Source organism: Rhopalosiphum maidis, chromosome 3 (assembly GCF_003676215.2).
Source record: "Rhopalosiphum maidis isolate BTI-1 chromosome 3, ASM367621v3, whole genome shotgun sequence".
NCBI lineage: Eukaryota > Metazoa > Arthropoda > Insecta > Hemiptera > Aphididae > Rhopalosiphum > Rhopalosiphum maidis.
In genome coordinates, this window is record NC_040879.1 from 50,003,228 (window position 1) to 50,027,151 (window position 23,924).

The 23,924-nt window shown below is 25.8% G+C and overlaps 1 protein-coding gene across 1 annotated transcript; it reads right to left on the reverse strand.

Annotated features, from left to right (window-relative positions):
* Positions 1–17,025: 17,025 nt before the first annotated feature.
* On the reverse strand, positions 17,026–23,794 carry LOC113557969. The gene is made up of 4 exons (XM_026963506.1): positions 23,618–23,794; positions 20,118–20,315; positions 18,245–18,387; positions 17,026–17,202 (listed from the first exon to the last, which is right to left on the reverse strand). The coding sequence occupies exons 1-4, from the start codon at positions 23,715–23,717 to the stop codon at positions 17,026–17,028; spliced, it is 618 nt and encodes a 205-aa protein (XP_026819307.1). The 5' UTR covers positions 23,718–23,794.
* Positions 23,795–23,924: the final 130 nt, after the last annotated feature.

Sequence of the window (23,924 nt, forward strand, 5' to 3'; positions counted from 1 at the left end):
GTATATATTTTTCAACAAACATTTATAGATAAGCATTTTGTACCTATAATTCATTCCACTTAAAAATATGTATTAGGTACCCCATAAGTATACACTTGGTTGTTGACTGTTGTAATAGTACCTACATGTCTTACTCAAATAAATAATTGCCTCAGTACAGTAAATCCAAAGTTATCAGTTAGTTTTATATACTATGGAATATGGATATTATAAAATCAAATAAAGGAGGTGACAAGTTATGCTACAACGGCATTATATATGTTATAAAGCATATTAATAAATCCAAAATAACTTGGAGGTGTTCGAAGAGGTCTGCAATGAAATGTATGGGAAAATTATACACCAATCTTCAAAAAGAAGACCCTGTATCAAAATCCAATCATAACCATTTTGGAGATAATGACAAGGTAAATGTGGAAAAAGCTTTATGTGTTATGAAAGATCAGACAAAAACTGGTTTATCTAAGCCACTTGAAGTTTATGCTGAAACAATTTCCAAGTTGGACGGTGACACTAGAGCAAATTGAATGCCAAGAGATGCCAGTGGAAGATAATGTTAAAAGAATATTGAGAAATCAACGTAGTGATAACATTGGAAACTGTTGAATTTTGCACTATATTTCTTAAAAATTTGGCTGGTTTTCATATGCTGATTCTCGCGCTTTTATTTTAAACAATTGATTTAAATTATAAACGTTTAAGTTTTTCTCATCGTGATTTTTATGTACACTTTCATCACGGACAATCGTCATATTTCACCTGTAGTAAACAAATTTGCTGAACATTTTCTCTGTGTACAACGCCAACGAATTTTGTTTGTAGTTTTCGTTTTATATGCAAAATAAAAAGTATGGTTATTATATTCTAAAATATCTTCCCCACGATTACTTTTAAATAATCTTAACTTCCATATTTCAAGCAAAAATATTATAAATTGTATTAAAAAAAATGTTACGTTAAATTACGTATTACAACGAAACGGCAAGACTAAACGTATAGCTTAGTATTTTATGAAAATAATAAACTGATATACATTATATAATTATATATATATAATGCGATTACGACCAATAATTGGACGTAAAACGTCAAAATATTACCAGATAAGACGAAAAATCCCGAAACATTATTATTGTCATTCGTATTCATCTAGTCTTGACGTCAACGAAGATATCGAGGAATAATCGAATATTTCAAAATCGAACAAATAAATGATCATTTTGGTGCAAATTACAAACACTACTTTCGACTACCTGCAGTGTTGCAAATTAAAAATTCCCGATTCTCCAATCTAGTAGGTCATAACCATCCATCCATGTGGACATTGATAAAAAAAAATTAGGTTAGAAATTGCTGTAGATGGTAATAAAATAAGGTTATTTTTAAGTAAAAGTTTGACAGATACAAAGTGTTTGTCAGATTTTCTTGCAGTTTGAATTTCATAAAAATATGTTTACTACACTTGTTAGCTTCCACGAAGTACTCCAAATTTAATGTCTGGAAATTCTTAAGACATTTCAAATGTATCCAGTAACTAAATTGTTTTTTATTTATAATTTTTTTTAATATAAATAAATGTAATTATATATTTACATTTATTTATTGATACATATTTTAAATAATAAACATAGTAGTAAAATATATAGGTACATACTGTATTAAATTATACATATTTTTTTAAATACGCATACATACACAGGCACGTATACAGGGGAAGGGAAGATAGGGGTTAGGTTCATTATGTTTGTTCAAAAAATTAAAATGAATTAAACAATTACCATGAGGTTATTGGTACGTTGTTGAAATTCTACTAAGAACTTATTTTCAACAATAATCAGTTTCTGTTAAAAATATAAATATAAATATTTATTATTTAAACATAAAATATTGTTAACAATAATGATAATTTAAAATAATTTTTTATGCTAGAGGTACTCTTAAAAGTGATACCTATTTAACAACAAACATGGTAGCATGCATACCATTAACAAAGCACAAATATTCGCCACGCAACTACTATTTATAATAGTACATTTACAAATTAATCTATTTTATACATATTTCAATGATTCAATACTAAGGGTATTAATACAATTTTACACCAGGTTAATAAATAATTAGAGAAAATAGAAAAAAATTATATATTATCTATATTAAATACAAATATTGATGGAACTTACTAATTTTGTTCTTAAGAACTGATGTTACACTGTTGATTATGTTAAACATGTACCTAAGAATAACACAAACATAAAACATAAGACACATAACACATATTACATACAACACAAACATTTGTAGAATAATGCAACATAAAGACCACAGTATGGTCAATTGCAACAAAAATGACTAACGAAGAAAATCCCAATTATTACGATAGCATCCAATTTGGGTGAACAACGTTGAATGGAAGGATTCCAAGTAGTTTTTGGTCCGGTAATCTTGACGTTTTCGGTGCTCAAGTGCCGTGGACTAATTTGTAAAAACCAATGATTGAAAATATAGGCCATCAGGAAACGACTCATAACCTAATTAATTTCAGGAAATTGTAAGGAGAAGTTGACAATTGTATGAAAACCATCATAACCTAACCGGTAGATGAGGCAATGTTAGTACCCGAAATATAAAATACAACAATATTTACTTGTAAAAGAAACTCAAATTTAACATTCTGAAAATACGAGCTTCCTCTTCATGCCTCTTCACCAAGTTCAAGACACCATTCACCTTTCGGTGACAATATCTAACAACTGACTATAACATTCATACAAATTTCAAATAAATATCTGGCAAGTATGATCATAACAAAATGTTTCATATTACCTGAGTATAATGGAACTAACGGCATAGCAAATTACTGTTTGGAAAGATTTGTTGGACAGCATTCATAAGAGCACGCTCATAATCAGTAACAAAACGGATTCTATCATAATTCAATGTAGAATTTGCGTATCAAAGGAGAATAACGCAGAGTATGTTTCTTCTGTCGCACTTCCCAAAAGGACATAAACCATTGGGAATGCCTGAATTGTAAAAGAAAAGAATATTCGTGGTGGTAGTGATTGATTCCGTTAACACAAGGGGGCCTCGTATTAAGTTTAATATTCTTGTCAATTGACTACGAGTTTTAACTTTTCTAACAAGTGAACGACGCGTGAACATATCTAAATGATCAAATTAAATAATACATGTTGTTTACGATATTTGCCCTAAATCTCCATATGTTTAGCATTATTAATTTTAATGGGAAATGTGTCAAAGCACCGAATAATATTCGTTAAAGGAATTTTTATATATTCATAATATGATATATGTCTAATTTGTTTACACCTTTATCTAGCACCTACAATGAAAACATTAAAATAAAATATTAGGTATTTTAAGATATTTATTTGTAGGTAAGTATATAATAAAATATGAATTATGAACACATTATTTATAAAAAATATACTTACCTTAAAAATATACTAAATCAATAGGGCTATTTTTTTATGAATTTTAACGTTCAAATTATTATTTTTCGTTAATTTGTTAGCAAGATATAGCTTTCAAAAGTTGGATGGTAACCCGCAATTTCCAAGTAGTTGTATTTTTATTTTAACATTTAATATCGTGTATCTTACATTCTTGCTCCATAATCAATAACTTGTCGAGTATGATACATCGCATACGAAACTAACGAATTTATTTATTTATTTGACGTCAATTATTTTTGACACATTTGAATTATCACAAATATTATTAGAAACTATTATAATATTAGTATAGTATATACTATATACTGTCGTATCACTTGTAAGTCGTATTGAGTATTTGAGTGACACATACTTAAACCTACAACTGCATATTACGTGTAGTAATATATGTACTTTGTATACTCTAATAGTCTTATGACTATAATCTAAAATGCCAACTGTGTTAACTTATATAAAGGTGCGTTATATATGCACTCATATTTCTTAACGAAATGTATACACTTCCTAGTTTTTAGTTCTTTCATATTAATACCCAAACTTGATATCACTTTAGGGATATGAGTGTCCGAACATTCTATAGATTCTGAATATCAAAAATGTACAACACCACTTTAATAGTGAAAATTTAAATATTAATTAAATATCTACCTCTATAATAAGATAACTGGCATAGCTATTGGGAGTGTTTAGTTGGTACCTTCACATATATTCTCAAAGTGGTGTTTCACTTAGTTAAAGAGTTACAAACTTACAAATAGATCAGAATAATACTAAAATAGCTGTGTGTGAGTCAATTTTTTGTGGAGAACTAAAATAACTTTAATATAAAACAAACCATCGCAGAAAGCAATGTGTAAAAAACGTAATAGGTATTATTAATAGTAAAAAAATATGTTTTTAGAGTTTTTACATAGAATCGCATATGAAATAATGATTAATCAATGCATTATTTGTCAGTATCGATAATAAGGTTACCCTACTTTTTTTTATTTACTGGGCTATCAACAATATATTATATATTATTATACTAATATGACATGTATTTATGATATTTAAAAAATATTTTTACAATCTTAACCTATTGTGTTTAATCAAAATAATATTACTTAATAGCTATATAGGTTGTTTTTTGTATGACATGGTAATAATGGTGATAATATAAAATTATATTAATTACATTAATAAATAATAATAAATATTTATAGTTTGTCCAGTATTTGAGTTTCATTGAATAATTGAATGGCATTCTCTCCATTGTTCGAATAATAAAAGGTACTTTAAAAATGCATGTTTACTAAAATCTATAACTGCAATAATTTGCGAAATGAATTGCCTCGTGATCGGTCCAAGACCAGGCATTGTAAAAAAAATGCTGCATTCCTAGTACATATATGTTCTATTTAGGACCCCGTCCCTAAAACAAATATTTAATTAATATTAAATGAGAATATTTCAATCACATTTTATTAATATCATAATTTAGGAAAGAGGGATTTAAAATTCTTAAAAAATGTATAATATGCGTTTTAATAAATATTTTGATAAATAATTTAAAAAATAGAAAATTTATATATTCAAACATAAAAAATCGACCTTATTACACTAAATTAAAAATGTAAATATAAATGACAAATAAATAGTTAGGGATTTATTATATAACGCCCTAAATCTATGTTATGTTTAATATAAACCATATATTATTTCATACTATTTTATATTTTATAATACATAACAAATTACAATATTACTAACTTCACTAAAATTATATCAATAACGTATATTTTTAAAACAATTATAACTAATTTTGTATAAATTATTAATTATAGTGAAACCTTTGAATAGTAGACACTCTAGGTCACCGAAATTTTGTCCGCTATTCAGAGAGGTATTCATAAAGGGGTAAATGTTTAAAAGGAAAAAAATATGAATCAAAAACCACACGAGTCACATTTTTGTGAAATTTAGATATTATCAAAAACCATGCTAGTCATCTGTTTTTATGTGTTGAGTGCATTATATTAAATTTAAATTAGAATTATTATATTTTAATTTTTTAACGATGTATGTAATAATGTATAAATAATAAAAAATATGTACTTAAAAAGACACAGATAAAACATACTTAAATACAATTAAATTTGATTACAAAAAAATCGGTCAGTTTAGTTTGTTTATAACTTGCCGTCTCTGTACAATTTCGTTAGTAAGTTAATTTGCCAAAATTACAGTAGAAGAGAAAAAATATTGTTGCTTTTCAGTTCCACCTCTATATTGAGAATATGAAACGACTACGTCCTTAACAACAGCCAATGCCTCATGTAAATCTAAAATTTCTATTTTTTGTGAATCAATAATCGCTTACGTTTTAACAAACTCATCCCGTCTAAAACCACTACTAACTTACAAAACGCAAAAAACATTTAACATAGGAAGTCAAGACATTGATATTTTTGTTATAATGGTCGTTATTTGCCGTAATCTTATTTTGTTGTTCCATAACTACTTTAAGAGGTTTCGATAAAACGGGAAAACGTAAGTTCCTTTACGAGAGTAATAGCAGGTAAAAATTGCATACATTAATTCTTACATAATTTGTAATGTGTAAATTCCTATACGAATATAAAAATGAGATATGTAAGTTCCTACACGGTAAAAAAAGGCATAGATATAGTATGTTAGTTCGAATATTCAATAAACAAAATTAACTTATACATTTAAGTTTCCGAAATAAGCCGCAAAATGTATAACATTATTATCAGATTGATAACTTATAAATTAAGATATCATATTAACGTAATAATTTTTTTTTTTTTACAATTATTGAATAATTACTCGTACATTATATAATAATATAGCTGTGTAGGAAACTAACGTATGGGATCTTAATTTTTGACCTGCTAGGTCTCGTATAAGAACTTACGCATTCATCCGAAAAAAAGCTCTAGTGCTTTTCTGTCTTTGTTTTATCATTAATTTTAGATTAATATTACAATAGGTGTCTATTAGAGAAGATTTCATTGTAAAAAATGCTATGACACGGCAAATATATCAGGTATAAAGCCATATACGCTACATAAATACTTACACTAGAAAATATGTCTTACACGTATAGCGAGCGTGAGTCCTAGCCTCAGACTCTGTATACAAGGTCTGGTTTGCGCCTATTACATTTGCAAAACTGTTGATTGATTAATTTGATTAACCGTATTGTCGAACCTCTAGAAGAGCTTCGGACTGCAAATCTATGAAGAGGTTTCGCTATTTGTATCAATCAAAACTTCAATGATGACAGCATAATATGAAACAACAATTAATAGTAATTATTGTTATATTTTTATTCTATTAATATTATAATTCATAAATTTTACAATTTTTCTAAAAAACGTATAAAAAATAATTATCGAAATTATTAACCTTTTTATAATATAAAAAAATATAATACCTACTTAAATTGTCATTCTTCAAAAATAGGTACTTAATATTTTTTAATATTTATTCAAATTAATATTATACGTGAATATAGGACTTAGATACAGTGGTTATTTTCATACAAAGAAGAACTACCATATTTTTTAAATAATTTTACGTCTATTACAAAATAATTGAAAAAGTTACAATTTTTACTCTAGATTCTGTGCAAATCGGACTTAAAATTTGACACAAAAACTATATCGACGTCACTTCTGGGATCAGTAAAAATGATTCGATTTCTCACAATCAGGGAATCAAGTCATCAAAAAAAACCAATTCTTAACATTTTTAAAATAATTAGCAAAATCAAAAGAAAAAAAATTAAGTAATAACGGGATGTTGTGATTTTTAAATAATCATTTTGGGATATTTATAAATATTTGGAATTGTTTACTTTTTAGTTTATTTTAAATTTAATAGTAAAATTTTTATTTATTTTACGAATAATAAGAACCTTCAAAAACTCGTTCAAAACTACGAATATTTTCTAATTATTTTGTAGTTAAAGATTTCTAATATTTTTAATTTTAATAAGAATTGAAAATTTTGTTATTATTATTATTTATTGAATCATCATCAATCATAATATGGTAATTACTACTTATCGGTTATCACCACTAGGTACCTTTCTTAACGTGGCGTAGTTTAAAGAAATTATGAATTAAAATGTATTAAAACTATTAAAAAAACTAGAAATAAAAATAATAAAATCGAGGAGGAAAATATTAATAAGTATAATAGTACAAAGCATATAAATTGAAAGTATATTTTTCTATGTGGGTACGCATAAAGGATTTTTATGAAGCTATCCCAAAAAGTGAGTTTGTGATAGGGAACTGAGAATATAATACAAAGTTCAATACAAGTTTTCCTTATATAAATCTAAAAAAATGTTACCTAGAATATTTAAAAAAAATTTAAAGTTTAAGTTTTTACTAAATTAGGTAGGTATTTAAATAAAAAATACGTTTTTAATTATTTTAATGCAATTCAAAAAGTATTATTTGTAGAATCTAGAAATTTTCCACCACTACATATTTTCTTAAAAATATATTATAAATATTTATAATATATAAATGTTATGTATGTTATTATTTATTATACACACAATACAATTTAAAAAATATTTAAATACATTTTAAGTTATTTACACTATGAACTTAAACACTCGTCTACTTTTCACCGGTATTGACTTACGATTTTACGTCGATAAAAGCTACTACAATATTATTATTTATTACCTATTTATAATACATATAATACTATTTTAACAATAGCAGTTAACTATTAATTGTTATTAAATCATTAATACATAATAAATACGATTTATTATTTTTGTCAAAAATTATTATAAGCTACCGCATTATTAATAAAAAACTAAATTACTAATTTATGGATACTATTAATAACAATAAAACACCTCATAATATATAATAGTCTCCACAAAGAATCGCATATTTCGTATACAATTCCTATTTCATCGAATTAAAATTTAACAGTGACCTACTTAATGACAGTGCAGATCCATAGCTGCATATACTAGGGCAGGAGTATGGCAGACTTTAATAGATTTGTGATCGACCACTGAGCTTTTACAGGTTGTTGCGATCCACAAAAAAAAGTTATCAATAAACAAAAATATATTTTATATACATGCGTGTTATACTAATTAAAAGTATTGTTTAATTTCATAGTTTTACACACAACACATATTTTAATATATCATTTGATTACAAATTATTATTTTTAACTTTTTATTACTATACTTATTTAATTAATCTATTTGTATAACCAATGTTTATTGTTTCTATACGTAGCAACGTACAATACTCAAGGGCGCCCGCCGTTATAGCCGGAGGGAGGTGCAAAGTCAAAAGTATAAATACTTAAGCCATGCAAGTTGGTAATAAAACGATGAATATTTAATATTAACTAAAATAGCGGAGGGTCTATGCCCCCCTGCCACCCCTGCGGGAACCTTTGCAATAGCTACTCGATATCAGTGTATATTGTGTATAATCTCGTTTTTCGTAGTTATTTATAGCATCTTTATTTTATCTTGTTTCACGCCGAGTAACAAAGATGTTTTAATGATTGTCAAAGGTACTAATTAAATTACGTACAAAATTTGAAGAAAAGAGCGACGGAAATATGAAATATATAACTTACACCGAGGACATTTAAAAAACTTGAATCTGATGTAAAATAATTGGTAAAAATTACTCTATGTTCACATAGAATACCTACATACATGTGTACATTCACTTCCAAAACAAATAATGCAGCCATCCGATAATCTGTATACAACATCATCCATTTGGGAAACTGGAGTGTTATCAGCAACTAAAAATATTTTAAAATATTAAAAACTAAAAATAATTGATATTACACTCAGTGTACTTGTGCTTCATCTTTATACATGTATTGAACATATACATAAATTGATTATACGAAAAGTGTGATAAACAGGGTTTGAATTTTATAGCACCAAAAATACTAAAATATGCACTATAATATTACCAAAAAAAATCTAAAAATATGTCCTAAAAACATTAAAAATATCAAAAAATTTAAATCAAAAGTTTATTATATTTACCTATTAAATAATTTATGAAATTATTCATTTATAAAAAAAGCTAAGACTATCTTCTGTTACAGTTTCAAAAAACTTATATGTACTGATATACCTATGTTTTAACTTGAATGATAACCCGCCAGTACGTTGCATACAATTATAACATGTTAAATATCATATTATTTAGAAAATTTTAATATATTACGAAAATGTGGAAAATTTTCTTATGGATTCACATAAATCAATACTATTTTATTTTAAATTTTTCATTCAATATAAATAAGATTTATGAAAAGTACAAAATAAAGCATCAAATTATGAGTATTACCAAAAAAATACCACTAAAAATCTAAAGTACTTCAATTATGCAAAATAAAATTTCATACTTAGAGTCCCTGGTTCATAAAACAAATTTTTAGCCAACTCTGCTATTTTTAACTATCTATATAAAATAATAAGTAGTAAATGTTATAATATCCAAACCCTGATGATAAATATTATTTTTACCATTTATATTAGCTGCGGTTTTTAGGTCTACCTCATCATCATTGATACCTATTTAAATTATCTAAATACATATTTAACAGTTAATAAACTCTCAGTGAAAAATAAAAATATATAAAATAACATTATTCCAACCAAAACTATTTATTCTTTTACGACGTACTTGATCTTCAACAACTTAATCTAAAATAAAACAACTATCAATGAACACAGTAATTTATATTATATTGATGTATTGCTTTCTCTAAATTACTAAAAATTTGTCCTATTGCCAGTGCTCGTATTCTCTCTTCATACTCAGCTATGCTATAAGAACAAAGTTTTAAAAATGTTTGTACGCTAATTAAACTTTTCTAAAGTCGACGACTTGCAGATTTAATACGCTTATCATTGGCGACATATTTTGCACGTTTAGTACGTAAAATAACTAAACCATTTTCTATTTGGTTCAGCTTGATTGAATAATTTTCAATGAGTTGGCATACATTTCCTTAAAAAAAAAAAATGTTTACTACAAAATAAAATAGCTTATAAATGTAGTGTAATAAAATGTTTTATTTTACCCAAAAACATCCAAATATTTAGATGAGAAGTCTGGAAATTTTGTCTTAATTTATTGTGAAAAGATTCAACATTGTTATTAGTCCTAATATTTTTTTATTTTTGTACACAGACAGTACTTCTACATAAATGTTTTGCAGCCAATACCTGTTACGATTTAGTTTTAATAATATTTTTTACAAATTTACGTGAAATATATATAATTTACAGGTGAAATAAAGTGTACGAATCGGTTCCCGAAAAATTACTTTCCAGTATAATACAACTGTTACAAAATATGTATAAATCGATAATCTTATAATATTTTATTATAGGTTTTACGGTGACTGGGAAAGTTTATAAATATATTTTTATATCCATAGTTGTATCTAGTAGTAATTGTTTAATTTCACTTAATTATTATTATTAGTGTAAGGAAAAATTATTATTGTTGATTACTGTTGTACTATTATACCACAGTCAGGTACTCAGGTAAAGTAAGTACCTACGATATTATAATATTCTGTATAGATGATGACTGCGTGGTATCTATATAATATACATATCAAATGTTTAAGAGGTTTGTGGTATAATCGATTTTTCGGTTAAAAACTTTTAACATAACACTAAATAATTAAATATTAAGGTTTAGGGTTGATGGGAGAGCGACGACCTCATCATCCTTCGCAGAGATGGCGAAATAGTTTTTTTTTTAAGTCGCACAGATTTCTTTTTTCGTAAATTTTCTAAGACTACTGTTCTGCGTTATTTAATAATAAAGTAATAAATTAATATATTGTTGACGAATGGGTCACGTATACTGAATGTAATATAGCTCATTTACGGCGCAGAGTAGGATGTTAAAAAAAACTAAACATAAGCACACGAAAGACGAGCTATAAATTTAGGTGTAAATTGTCAATGTGCCCATAGTAGGTACTTAAATGATACTCATAATAAAATAAAATAACAAAAAGATAAGCAAGTGATTCTGCTGTATATCCAGTGACGATTGGGTCACTGTAATAGATGTGCTAAATGCCTAAATATTTGAATTCAATAATATATAATTGTCTACGAAAAACAATTCTAAGCTGCAGATACGATCTACCGACTTACCAGCCCATATCACTAAGTATATTTCTTGGTATAATTTTGATATAGATAGCTATTGAAGTAATTCGTTTTACTTTTAGTAATAATATGGTTATACCCCGTATACCGTATTTAAATGACACACGGAACAGTACAAATTTACATTAGAAGTACATTGAAAGGCGGTATGTACTAGGTAGACAGGTAAACGGTATAGTAATGTAGTATGTATATTGTATAAGTAATACATTAGTACAAGTGGTACTGCACGCTGTTGAGACTTTGAGATGGCACGTGCATCAGATTTAATATTTTAATATAGTTACCTGCTATTAAAAGAAATTATACATAAAGCTTCAGTATCTAGTTAGTAATTAATACTAAACGTTAACCGCGAATCGTGATTAAAATATGAACACTGAACATAATATATCTATTATTGTCTTCGGAACAGATCTATTATCGTCATTTCGCATGAACTCACAGTTATGTAATAATACATATTATATATTTATCATTATTTATAACTATCTTATAAAGATTTTGCATTTAAACGCAAATAGCCGTATAATAGAACATACGAGTATATAAGACATTAAGTATGTATGGTACGATTAGGAACTGTATCGTTCAGTCGCACACATTTAGCTGAAACAATTCCAAATGATATAACAAACAAACAGCGAACGCATGTGGACATGTGGTTGTAACTCGTAATACAAATAGTCCACAACAGCTAATAGCGAACATTATGTAATAACTTATAATTTATGTATAAGTATGGAAAGCATACACAGTGAAACAAAGACGATACACACATATTATAGATATTACACATACAATCGTAGTCTGCAGCAAGATTACTTAAATATAACTGAATATTTGTATAGTAGGTAGGTATGTATCGATACATTTTTTTAAACACAATTATAAAACCAATACCAAGTGGGTTTTATTGGGACATTTTCAATCTTGTAATGTACTCGGTATAGTTGCGTAATATTTTTTTTGAATGTATTCATCCAGAAATGACTAATTAGAGTAAGACATCTAAGTTTGCTTAAAAATTAAAATTTAATAACATTATAAGTTATGTTTTGATGTATTATTTTCTATATATATTATTATGTTGACATAAATTACATATATTAAACCTATTTTATTACTCTAGGTATATTACCGAATTTTATGTATATTATTTTAGAATATTTAAGTATTCTTATAATAATGTCTATTCTATTTTTATTCTTATTTATTCATTTTTAAATTTTAATTGAATAATATAGATAATATTAATTTATTTTGTAAATAAATTATAAAAAAAAAAATCGCGCCTGTGTATTTATTGTTGGGCAATATAATTATTATTATTATATTATCTAGATATTTTTTTGAATAAAAATATATTTAAATATAATTTTCAAGCATAATGCTAATAAAAAATCCAAATATATTCGATTTCTTTTGTTTCTTTAGATAGTTATATAAAATATTTCATTTGTAGTAATTTTCTATCTATTTATTCAAATAATCATTTTTAAAAATTTTTCGAATAAGTTTTTTATTCAAATACCTAATCATATTTAAAATTTTTTTTTTTTAATATATTTAAATTATTAAGTAATGTATTTTATACTATTTTATTAATAGTATATAATTATAATAATATATTAATATTATTATTTATATGGCAGTCAGTAAATTGAATAAATATTATTAACTTACAGAGGTTGAAGCTGAACTAATTATAGCACGAGTGCTGAATTCCAAATTTTGTGTAACGATATTTTTTATTAAAGTTAGTTAGGCGATCAATTCACCGCGATCCAAAAAAAAATAATAGAAAAACATGTTTATATAACAGTCTTTAAAACAATTGTCAATTGTCTAACTAACGTAACAGTCATAAAATTAGTAGTTAGTCTTCTTATGAAATAAGTGAATGCAACATAGGTATAGTAATAGTAATATTCATAGTGATTAAATTATTAACTAAGTCAATTGTATTTATATAATATTATAGGTACTAGGTAATACAATTTAAAAACATGAAATTGAATTTAAAATTAAATAAATGAATTGTATTAATTATTTTTTACTGAAATAAATATGATTAATTTCCATTAAGAACAACTATTTTTTTAAATTGTGGTCAGATAAATTTCTTCTAGTAGCACAATGAATGAACCCAGCAAATGAAAATAAGAAATAACTGGAGCAGGAGAACAGAGAATAGTATTAAATTTTACAAATAGTTTTTTTATTGTGACACGATTATTTAAAATTGTTAATGACTTGTTTTTATCATTAAAAAATTGTCGTTATAAATATTGTGTTCTATAACTTATAAATATTAAATACATTCGATTGCGTGCTGCGGCCAAAGATAAATATACCTAACATTATTAAACATGTTTTATAGGTGTTTAGGTAATGATTATAAATTATAATTAATAATAATTCCTAGTTATTAGAAAATATTAAAACATTTTTATTAATATTGAAATTCTATACTTGTATATATCGTCGTGAAATCTCCCTTAACGGACACTTCCTTATAGCGGATAAAATTTCGGCGGCCAAGGGTGTCCAGCATTTAGTATTTATTTTCACTGTATATAAATATTATAAAATTAATTAATTTCATTGTCAATTATTATCTAATAAATCTACAAGATACATAGATAGATATAGCCGTATACGAGTAAATTTGCTATTAATTATTATATTATTTATATTAGTTAAGTACTTACTCGGTATTGTTTCTTTTTGATCCATTTTTTAGATAAATGTACCATTGATGCTTCATGATTTAAATGATTTAAAGATAAATTCTAACTCGTCAACCGTCAATATTATATGAAAACTACTTTGAGTCAATACCTAATTGTTTATGTTTTGTCGTCATTCAAGCATTGTACAATGTACATGGGTTATAGATATTATAATATATAATTATATAATACAGCTTAATAATAATTTATAAATGGGTATGTTTTATTTCTGTCAAATGATATTGTTATTATTATCTCATCCGAAGTCTATATATAATACTTATTATAAATATTATATTAATTCATCATCGGTTATTTTTGTATTTCTCCCAACGTATTTGAAAAAAATATTATAATCTCTATAGTAATCATACTACTAATTTCAACTTTTAAATTGTGTATGTAAAATTTATTTTATTCAATAAATTGCATATTTTTGCAAATGTTTGCGCATATTTGAATACTTTTTAGTGCATGCAGTTCCGAGCCTTGATGATAACTTATAACTAAATACTAATATGGTAAAAAATAAATGTATGTATATATTACATATTAAATTTAATATATTTTTTTAATTAACGTGTATGTTGTGTGTGTGTGTGTGTGAACGATATATTACGTTTATATAATATATATAAAAATACGAAATTTTTTTTCAGCTAGTGGCAAGTATTTAGTCATGTTTAAGTATAAAAAAATACGTACCTTGCACAAATGAAAAAAATAAATTAAGATTAATTTGAAAATTTCAAGTTAAAAAAATGCAAAAATTTTTTTAGAGATCTGTTGTGTGGCAAACGCAATGGGCAGGTACTTTTAATTTTATCTATACATTTTATACATGTTATTTTTGATTATTTATTTACAAATATACATGTTATTTTTGATTATTTATTTACAAATATACATGTTAGTTTTGATTATTTATTTACAAATATACATGTTATTTTTGATTAATTATTTACAAATATACATTTAAATTTTCTTTGTTATTTATTTTATTATACAGTAAGTGCTACTCGGGAGCGAAAACCCGATTGTAGGCTATTATATACAAATCAATCATCACGTTCGTCACACACCAGATCTCCGAGTTGATAGTGAACGACTGGTTGTATATATATGTGATATTCCGTCCGAAACATTACAAGGCAGAGTAGTCGGTCGTCGTTCTTAGTATAGCGTTCGTCCGACCTAAAGACGAATGCGAAACCATAGATAGCGCTGTAATATCCTATTCGTGAACCTAACTGGACTCGACCAACAGCTACCGCCAGATCGTTATTTGAATAACTACCACCTGTTTGACAAATTTCGTGTGCCCTTGATCATTGCCGTATAACATAGTCACAAGCTTATGTTCGAGTATCTAGTTCAGGCCCATACGCAAAATTTCATAAAGAATGGTGGGAGGGGGTTGAAAAATAAAAAATAAATGTACAAAATAGATACACAGTAATTAGTAACTACTAATTTATATTTATCATTAATTTTGTAAATATATTAAAAATGTTTTTTTTATCAATATATACTATAAAAAAGTATTGATTATGTATCATGTTTGGTACTTATTGTATTTTAGACCGATTTTGTTATATTTTTTATTTATTTATTAATTTTATAATATAATCTTATTTTTTGCATGTATTGCGTACACTAAAAATAAGGTTTATAAATGAAAAAAAAAAATATTATTTATTTTTAACAAAATTTCAATTTTACAAACTTTTTTTAATGAACCGTCGAGTTTGTTAAATAGAGAATCAGTTTTATTTAAATAAAAAAATGTAATTTAGATTGAATCCAAAAACTATTTTTAATATATAGTTAACATAAATAAGTACATTTTTTTATTTAGTAACCAACTGATTTTAGTAAAAATATTAATTAAAATGTATCTATTAATGTATCAAAAGAATCTGATTAAACTTGTAATTGTGATGTTAACATTGCTAGTTGTAGTTATATAGCTATTAAAGGAAAATAAAGTTTGATACTGGATAATATTTTTGAAAAATTAGATTGTGTTTCAGGTAGAAAAATTGTGAGGTGTACTATATGCTATCGCCATAAACAAACTTTAAAATTGTTTGTTTATCCTGGTAACTGGGAGGAATTACTAAAAACAATTATTTTATTCAAATACAGAGGATTAAATGCAAATAATTAACTTACATAAAATTGAGTTAAAAGAATAAATGTTGCGAATCAGAAAAAAAAATCATAATTAGTATGTGTCTGATAGTCTTTTAAACCCATTTGTCATGACGCAATTCAACACATTTTTACTTACTTCAGTGATCGTTTAGATACTTCTACATTATCAGTTAAAACCTTTAAAACAATAGTGAATTTGTCACTTCTGATGAACTTAAAAATTGTCACAGATTCATTTTCCCAGATTATCAGTTAATAGATTTTGTTGCATCGTATCAAGAGACTTTCACGATTGACGAACTTAAAAGTCATATTTCAATAAATATTTTAAAAATTGTGTAAAAAAAATGAAAGCAGGAAGTTACGTAGTACACAAAGTAATGCAAAATATATTTAATATGTACATACATTGTTATATAATTTATATGAAATGTTATATGCGATGCTTATTATAACGATATCTATTTAATCTCAGCAAAATTGACCCGTTGTTTGATTCAGGCATCACTGGTTTTGAGTCAAATAGCAATTCAGATAAGCCGTCACATTTGACGTTACTACTTATCGCCATTCGAAACATCGTCGCATTTCCTTTTACATTCTCGTACATCTGCGGTATAAGAGAACGAGAGAAACAAAAACAAAATTAATTGATTTAATAATATTCGAGAGAAAACTCAAATTAGAAAAAAGCACATATCCCTGATCGAAGAGGCTAATATTCAGTGGTCAGCTCAAAATTATAACAAGTTTTGTTTATATGTTTTAAATAACTTCACACATTTTGAAATGTATTATTATACAAATTATATGAAACGTTTAAAAAAAAAATAAAAATAATCATGAAACAGCTACATAAATAGCTACAGAATGCTGATATGAATAAATACAGTTAATATGGAAACAATTTACGAATAATTACAATAATAATTGAAATCAAATTTCTTGATGGACCACAGCATACAATAGTATATATAATTCAAAGTTAAATACTACATTAATAATAAAAGTACTAATTTCAAAATACAAAATTACTAATATTATTTATTATTTGTAAATATGTTTAGATTATTTTACCGTCAAGAATATAAATATACACAAATAAATTATTAATAAAGCTAATAAAATATTACATTTTCACTGAGTCTAAATTAAGTTATACTCTGTCTCGTATAAGAGAAATCTCAGGCGGCGATTTATTTTATACTTGTTCGAGCTGACCACATCAATAAATAAAGTTTTCGTTATTAGATTAATTTTCAGCAAGCAGCCACGGACGAAAAATTACTTTATCGCGTTAATCTTAGCAAAATGCTTGCGAGGTGGTTGTTAGAATTATAAATAAACACTCCAGTGAGACACTCGATGCGGGTAAACTACATCCATTGGTCATAACTTTGCACTGAAGCTCGTGGCCTAAGGTCACTATTTTTAAGATAGAGTAAGTTGTGAATATACTAGGTATGATAATAATAGTAATGTAGTAATACATTTGAAAAGATGTTTAAATAGATTCCATGGTATTGAAAAAATGAAATGACTGATCATAAGTTAATTTAATAACAAATTAAAATATTTTTTCAGATCCACCAATGGACAAAATCAATTGTTGGCGTAATAATATAAGTAATATAAATACATTAGACACTTACGGCACATTTGACATTTACTTTGCCAGGAGTTTTGGTGGCTGGGCCGTATAGCCTTACGTACACACGTCCCTTGTGGGCGTCATCTGACGGCGAAGGTGGTTTTAACAGACAGTTAAAATGGTAATGTTCCATGTCTGTATAGTCTATGCGATCAACAGAACAAATACATGAGTTTGATGAATGTGGTATGATGTGTTATTCTTAAATCATGTTTGTACACTATAATACTTAGCGATGACTCATCACTAATGAGTGAGTCTCCACGCATGTTTTTAAATATTAACAAAATAATAAATATTATTATTTATAGTTTAAAATTTAAATAAATTGTAGTTACGTCCAAACTTGAACTTCAAATGTTTTTTAAAAATTAATTGTATATAGGTATTTTAAAATTTTTTTTACAACTTATTAGTTATCAGGACAAATTATTTGTAATCTCGAATTAAATTTTTAAGGATTTCGCAAAACATTTTTAATCGTCATTTTCAGAAATAAAACGAGAATTTCAAATTTCTATTATACAAATAACTCGAAAAAAGTAAAATTATTTTAAAAATTATTATATAAACTTTTGGTAAATTGGTGAATATGTCGAGCATTTGTGTATACTCGTCTTTGAATCATAATAAAATAAAATAAATCATTTAAGAAAAAATAGTGTTATTAAACATAGAATAGAGAGAGAAATAGATCATTATGAACATTTCGTGAAAATTTAAGCCATCCTCAATTAGGTATTTATTTTTGAATAACACTAAAAAAACAAATTAATTTTTAAAAAGTACAAACTAGTTCCAATTTGCTATCAGAAACTACCCTTAAAGTTTTCTATCAAAGAATTTTTCAACTACCTGTCATATACCTTATACACATACACACACAAAAAACACATAATTATAAAAATACATTTATTGTTCCACTCAGAATATAAAATAGAAATATTTATGTGAAAACAGTTTTTAACAAAATAAATGATCTTATTTTGTTGAAATTCATATCGAATAAGTGTAGATACTTGAAACTTTTATTATATGTTTAATAACATTGTTTATATTAAAAATTTCTAGGCATCATAACATTTTCTTTAAAATTATTTTGTCTTTTTGAACTTTTTATAAACATTTCTTATTTTACTTAATTTTTTCCACAAATTTCAATAAAAATTTTATTTTGTAATTTTATTTGTTTGGTTAAAAAAGCTTGAAAACTAAATACAAGATTCATTTTTTTTAGTCATTATTACTGCAATTAAAATAGTTTAAAATTAATTTGTTGCTTCTTTATGAATATCGATAAGGACAATTTTACCAGGTCAAAAAACTTGAAAATGTATCACACTCTTCCTCATAAGTTGTAATTATAGCTATTTAAAAACATTAAAGATAATATTTTTATTCGATAAATAAAACAAATTCAATATTCTCATTTCAGTTTAAACTTTAAATTTTGCAAATCATCTTGTATATAAAAATGTATGAAATGTTTAATATTTATAACAAAGATTTATATATTTCTAGAAATGTATAAAAAAAATTGTATTATTATTAATTCTGTTTTTATGATAGATAATCGATCAAGGATAATAGTAAATGTTGTTAAATGTAAAAACATACTAACATTATATTAATATAATATTTTTTACTGGTAGGTATGTGGATAAATTGTCTTGCTTAGACAATATAGTTTTAGTGCACGTCAAATATAAAATAGATAGTAAAAAATATAAAACAAATAATTGAATTAATATACATCCATTATACATGTAAATACTGCTAATAAACTGGAATAGCTTCTTAGAGTCGTGGGTGCAGCGATGAATCCTGAATTTTAGGTACTAAAATTAAAAATAATATTAATTTATTACACATACTATGCTCCTGGCAACGTTTCCCGGTGCGTGGTAATTTGCTGAGCCACAAGCTAAACGATTGTCTCTTACTGTTGACAATGTTGAATTGTATATAAGCACAGCCGCTAACCAGTGATGTATTCGATGTCATGACAGTTACTTGGTAATACTCCGAGTATCCACTCTGCGACGGACATTTCCCTTGAATACCCGGAGGAACTGTAACACATAAAACATTGTTGAAATTAGTAGATTTGTGGTTTATAGTGGGTAAGGGTTGTTTAAAAAAAAAAAAATCAAACTCGATAAAATATGTTTTAAAAAATAAACAATCACTCCTATAGTATAGGTAAATAATAATTATTACGAGAAGAAATGGTACACATTATTAATTCTAATCTCATATTTTCAATAATTCAATTATTCGTGGTAGTTTGATACGGTAGTGCGATAAAATTTGTTTTGAAGGGGCAGAGCTCTATATCCCATCACGCGTCACGTACAAACTAAAATCCACTTTGAAGAACAAATTGTAAATAAAATAAATATCTCGAAAAGGTAATAATAATCAAAATAATATGATGTGAACAATATCGCTAATATCGCTGATATGGATAACAATACTTCACAATCGTTGATGTCAGTCAGAATTTTTTCAACTATTATTGAAATTTGACGTGAGTATCGAACTCGTTGAGCTGTAAATACAAAATCGCAGGTCGCCGCCAAAAACTTTGACGAGAATATGATCACGCACTATAATATAATATTATATTATATTATCATAGGCAATAGGTGTACACACGGGGCGAGCCGTACGAACCCCAGCTCGACCGGAATCTTTTTAGGGTCATAGTAAAATTTCAAATTTGTATGTATTATATTTAACTCTATCATTATATTCGTGTAGAACATGAAAATTGTATTTGTCGTAATAGTGAAATAAAATAAAAATATTTGTGTACTACTACATAATTTTTATTGATTTATTTATGTGACTAAAACATTGTGCACTAAATTTCAAAATATGTACCTAGTATGACTAAAGGAGTACTAAAGAGTCTATACTCTATAGTATATACAATGGCCTATGGGAAATAGGAAAATGCTTTTATCAATTATTACATAATTACACATTTATATATTACCTACTAAGTTTATATGTATAGTTACATATAAAAACATGCATTATAGGTATATATTAATTAATAAGTAATTTCATTTTTAACTTCCAAAATATACAAGTATCTATGTCTAGCACATTAATGTTGTATAGGTATATACATATTATACAGTTTTTAATTTACAATTATTACAATTAGAATGTATGTACCTAGTATGTTAATGTGTCAAAAAAAATTAGGGGCACTGTTCCAGTATTGGGGCACTAATTCTTCCAGACTCGACCGGAAAGTAAAGTCTACGCACGCCAATGTATATTATAGTATATAATACTATTATATACTATAAGACTATTCCCACCGCGTCGCCTGGACACCCGTCATTGACGTCCACAAATTGCGCTTATGCTCGTCGCGCCATACAAATGGCGCATAGGTCGCATATGGCTCGTCGAAAATGTGCCATGAGAATATTATCGCACTAAAATAATATTATACTATTATAGTCCTGTCGCTGCCGCTGCCAATGCGGCCCGTCTCAATATAAAAATAACACGATAATAACGATAATATTATAACCCGTATGAAAGAATTATAGACCATCAAAATTCCTATTTAATTACTCTAAGAAGTATAATTATTGAGAATATAATTTTATTTTAAAATGTACTTAAGGAATGCGGCCGCACCATCGCTTGCCTTAGCACGAGCCGCCACTGAATTGTTGTGTATAGGTAGTTAACATATACCATTACCATTGTTCATACATAAGACATAGGTAATTGTAAGTGAATCTAACAAATTAATTCTTATTAAATTTAATTGGACATTTACTAAATAGTAAATACAAGTTGGGTACAACTAACACCAAAATAATAAGCTCGACAACTGTACTACCTACGTAGATTGCAATTTGTTGGATAATTGAGCGATTACAAATGTATAAGAATATTAAGAATAATAATTTTGTGTAATACTGAAATATCAACGAGTGTAAAAATCAATAATTAAAAAATCATGAGTTTATTTAGGCATACAATAATAAATATTGGATAAGGATGATGTAGGTACCTATTTGATGTTTTATTCTATAAAATAAAATATAAAAAATATGATATAATAATAAATCATAGTAAACATTCAAAGTAAAGCACTATTTAAGTACTATATTATCCGATTATCAATATTACCGCTAGATCGCGTTAAAGGATACTAAATTTTTATAAGCAAAGTTTTTTTCTACTCGAAATGCCGACACACAATCATTTAATCTCAAACCGTGGTTAAAATAGAAAAACTAAAGAACGTGCATTGGTGCAATAATAATAATAATTATACTATAATAATGTATTTTTAGTCATTACTATTGTTATTGTACTTATGTTAGTTATACTTATTAATATTTTTACCTTTCCTAAAAATTAAATTCATTATCGTAAAAATAAATAAATTAATATTAAATTACAATGTAGACGGTACATTGCCTGATAGTTTAAACTATTATAAATATTATTTTTCGAATAAGTCATAACTCATAAGATAAATTATGACACTTAACGATTATTATTATGCCAGAAAAAAATTATAATTTATTAAATATATTTTGGCTTTCCTTACTGTCTTATATTTTTATTTCTAATCATAAATTAAGGAAAAATATTTTTTACACAAGGTTACACAATGTCAGTTACCATATTATTTATAATTTCGATTAATTTATAAATTAATTACTAAAAATAAAAAAACTATATAAATAATTATTTGAATACGAAAAAATGTTAAAAAAAAAAAAATATGTTCATAAAATGTAAATAATTTTACCTTATTTCCCTATTATTATATAGACTGGAGTTTATTAATAAAACTTACTTTACATAACGTGCCTGTGGAAAACTATTGCGAAAATTTAAATATCTAATATTTGGTCTATTTTATTTTGTTTTTTAATATATCTATTTATTAATTTAATTTATTTAAATTATTAACATGAGTGACAAATATAATTTGCCTTTATAAATTAAATTAGGTAAGTTCTTTATAATTTATTAATACAAAATAATATTTAAATATTAACTGAAAAATAATTAGGAATTAAAGATTTAATCACATAGTTTTAAATAATGCTCAAGTTATTCCTCTGTAGTATTACTATTATTATTAACTTTTATTAAAATATGTAAACTATTTTACAAAACAAATTGTAAGGATCACAGTTGTAATAGAAATAAATTTAAAAGCAAAAATCATTATAATAATAACAATAATAATGAGTGTAAAATAATACCTAAAATGCAATAACATCTTTTCATTTATAATAAATTATTAATAGTAATAAGACGAATAATAATAGCAATAAATTCTAATAAATTATGAAATAAGAAACTTCATATAAGATCATACCTTCCATCACCTCATTCACTTCTTCGTCGAGGCTTGAGTTCACAGCCACATCGAACATCAATGAAATTATAATTAATGCTAGTACTACTATCGATTTCATGGTGGTGTACGAAAAAATTAGGACAAACCGTTAAAACAAAATAAAAATATCTAGAGCGATAGACGGGTGTCAAGAAAGACGTTCACACGAGTATTCTAAAAGAAGTCTACACAATGATGGCGAGACATCTTCCGACAGCTATTTATATAAGCTACCTCGACTGCTCCCTCTACCGGCAACATATAATATAAATGCCATCACAAACAC

What these genes read in the sequence shown, in the direction of transcription:
- LOC113557969 (XM_026963506.1), bottom strand. Translation starts at nt 23,717, where the DNA reads ATGAAATCGATAGTAGTACTAGCATTAATTATAATTTCATTGATGTTC. An exon ending in GAAACGTTGCCAGGAGCATA is followed by an intron (nt 18,388 to 20,117) that starts GTATGTGTAATA and finishes TTGATCGCATAG; the next exon opens with ACTATACAGACATGGAACAT. An exon ending in AAGTAAATGTCAAATGTGCC is followed by an intron (nt 17,203 to 18,244) that starts GTAAGTGTCTAA and finishes CTTATACCGCAG; the next exon opens with ATGTACGAGAATGTAAAAGG.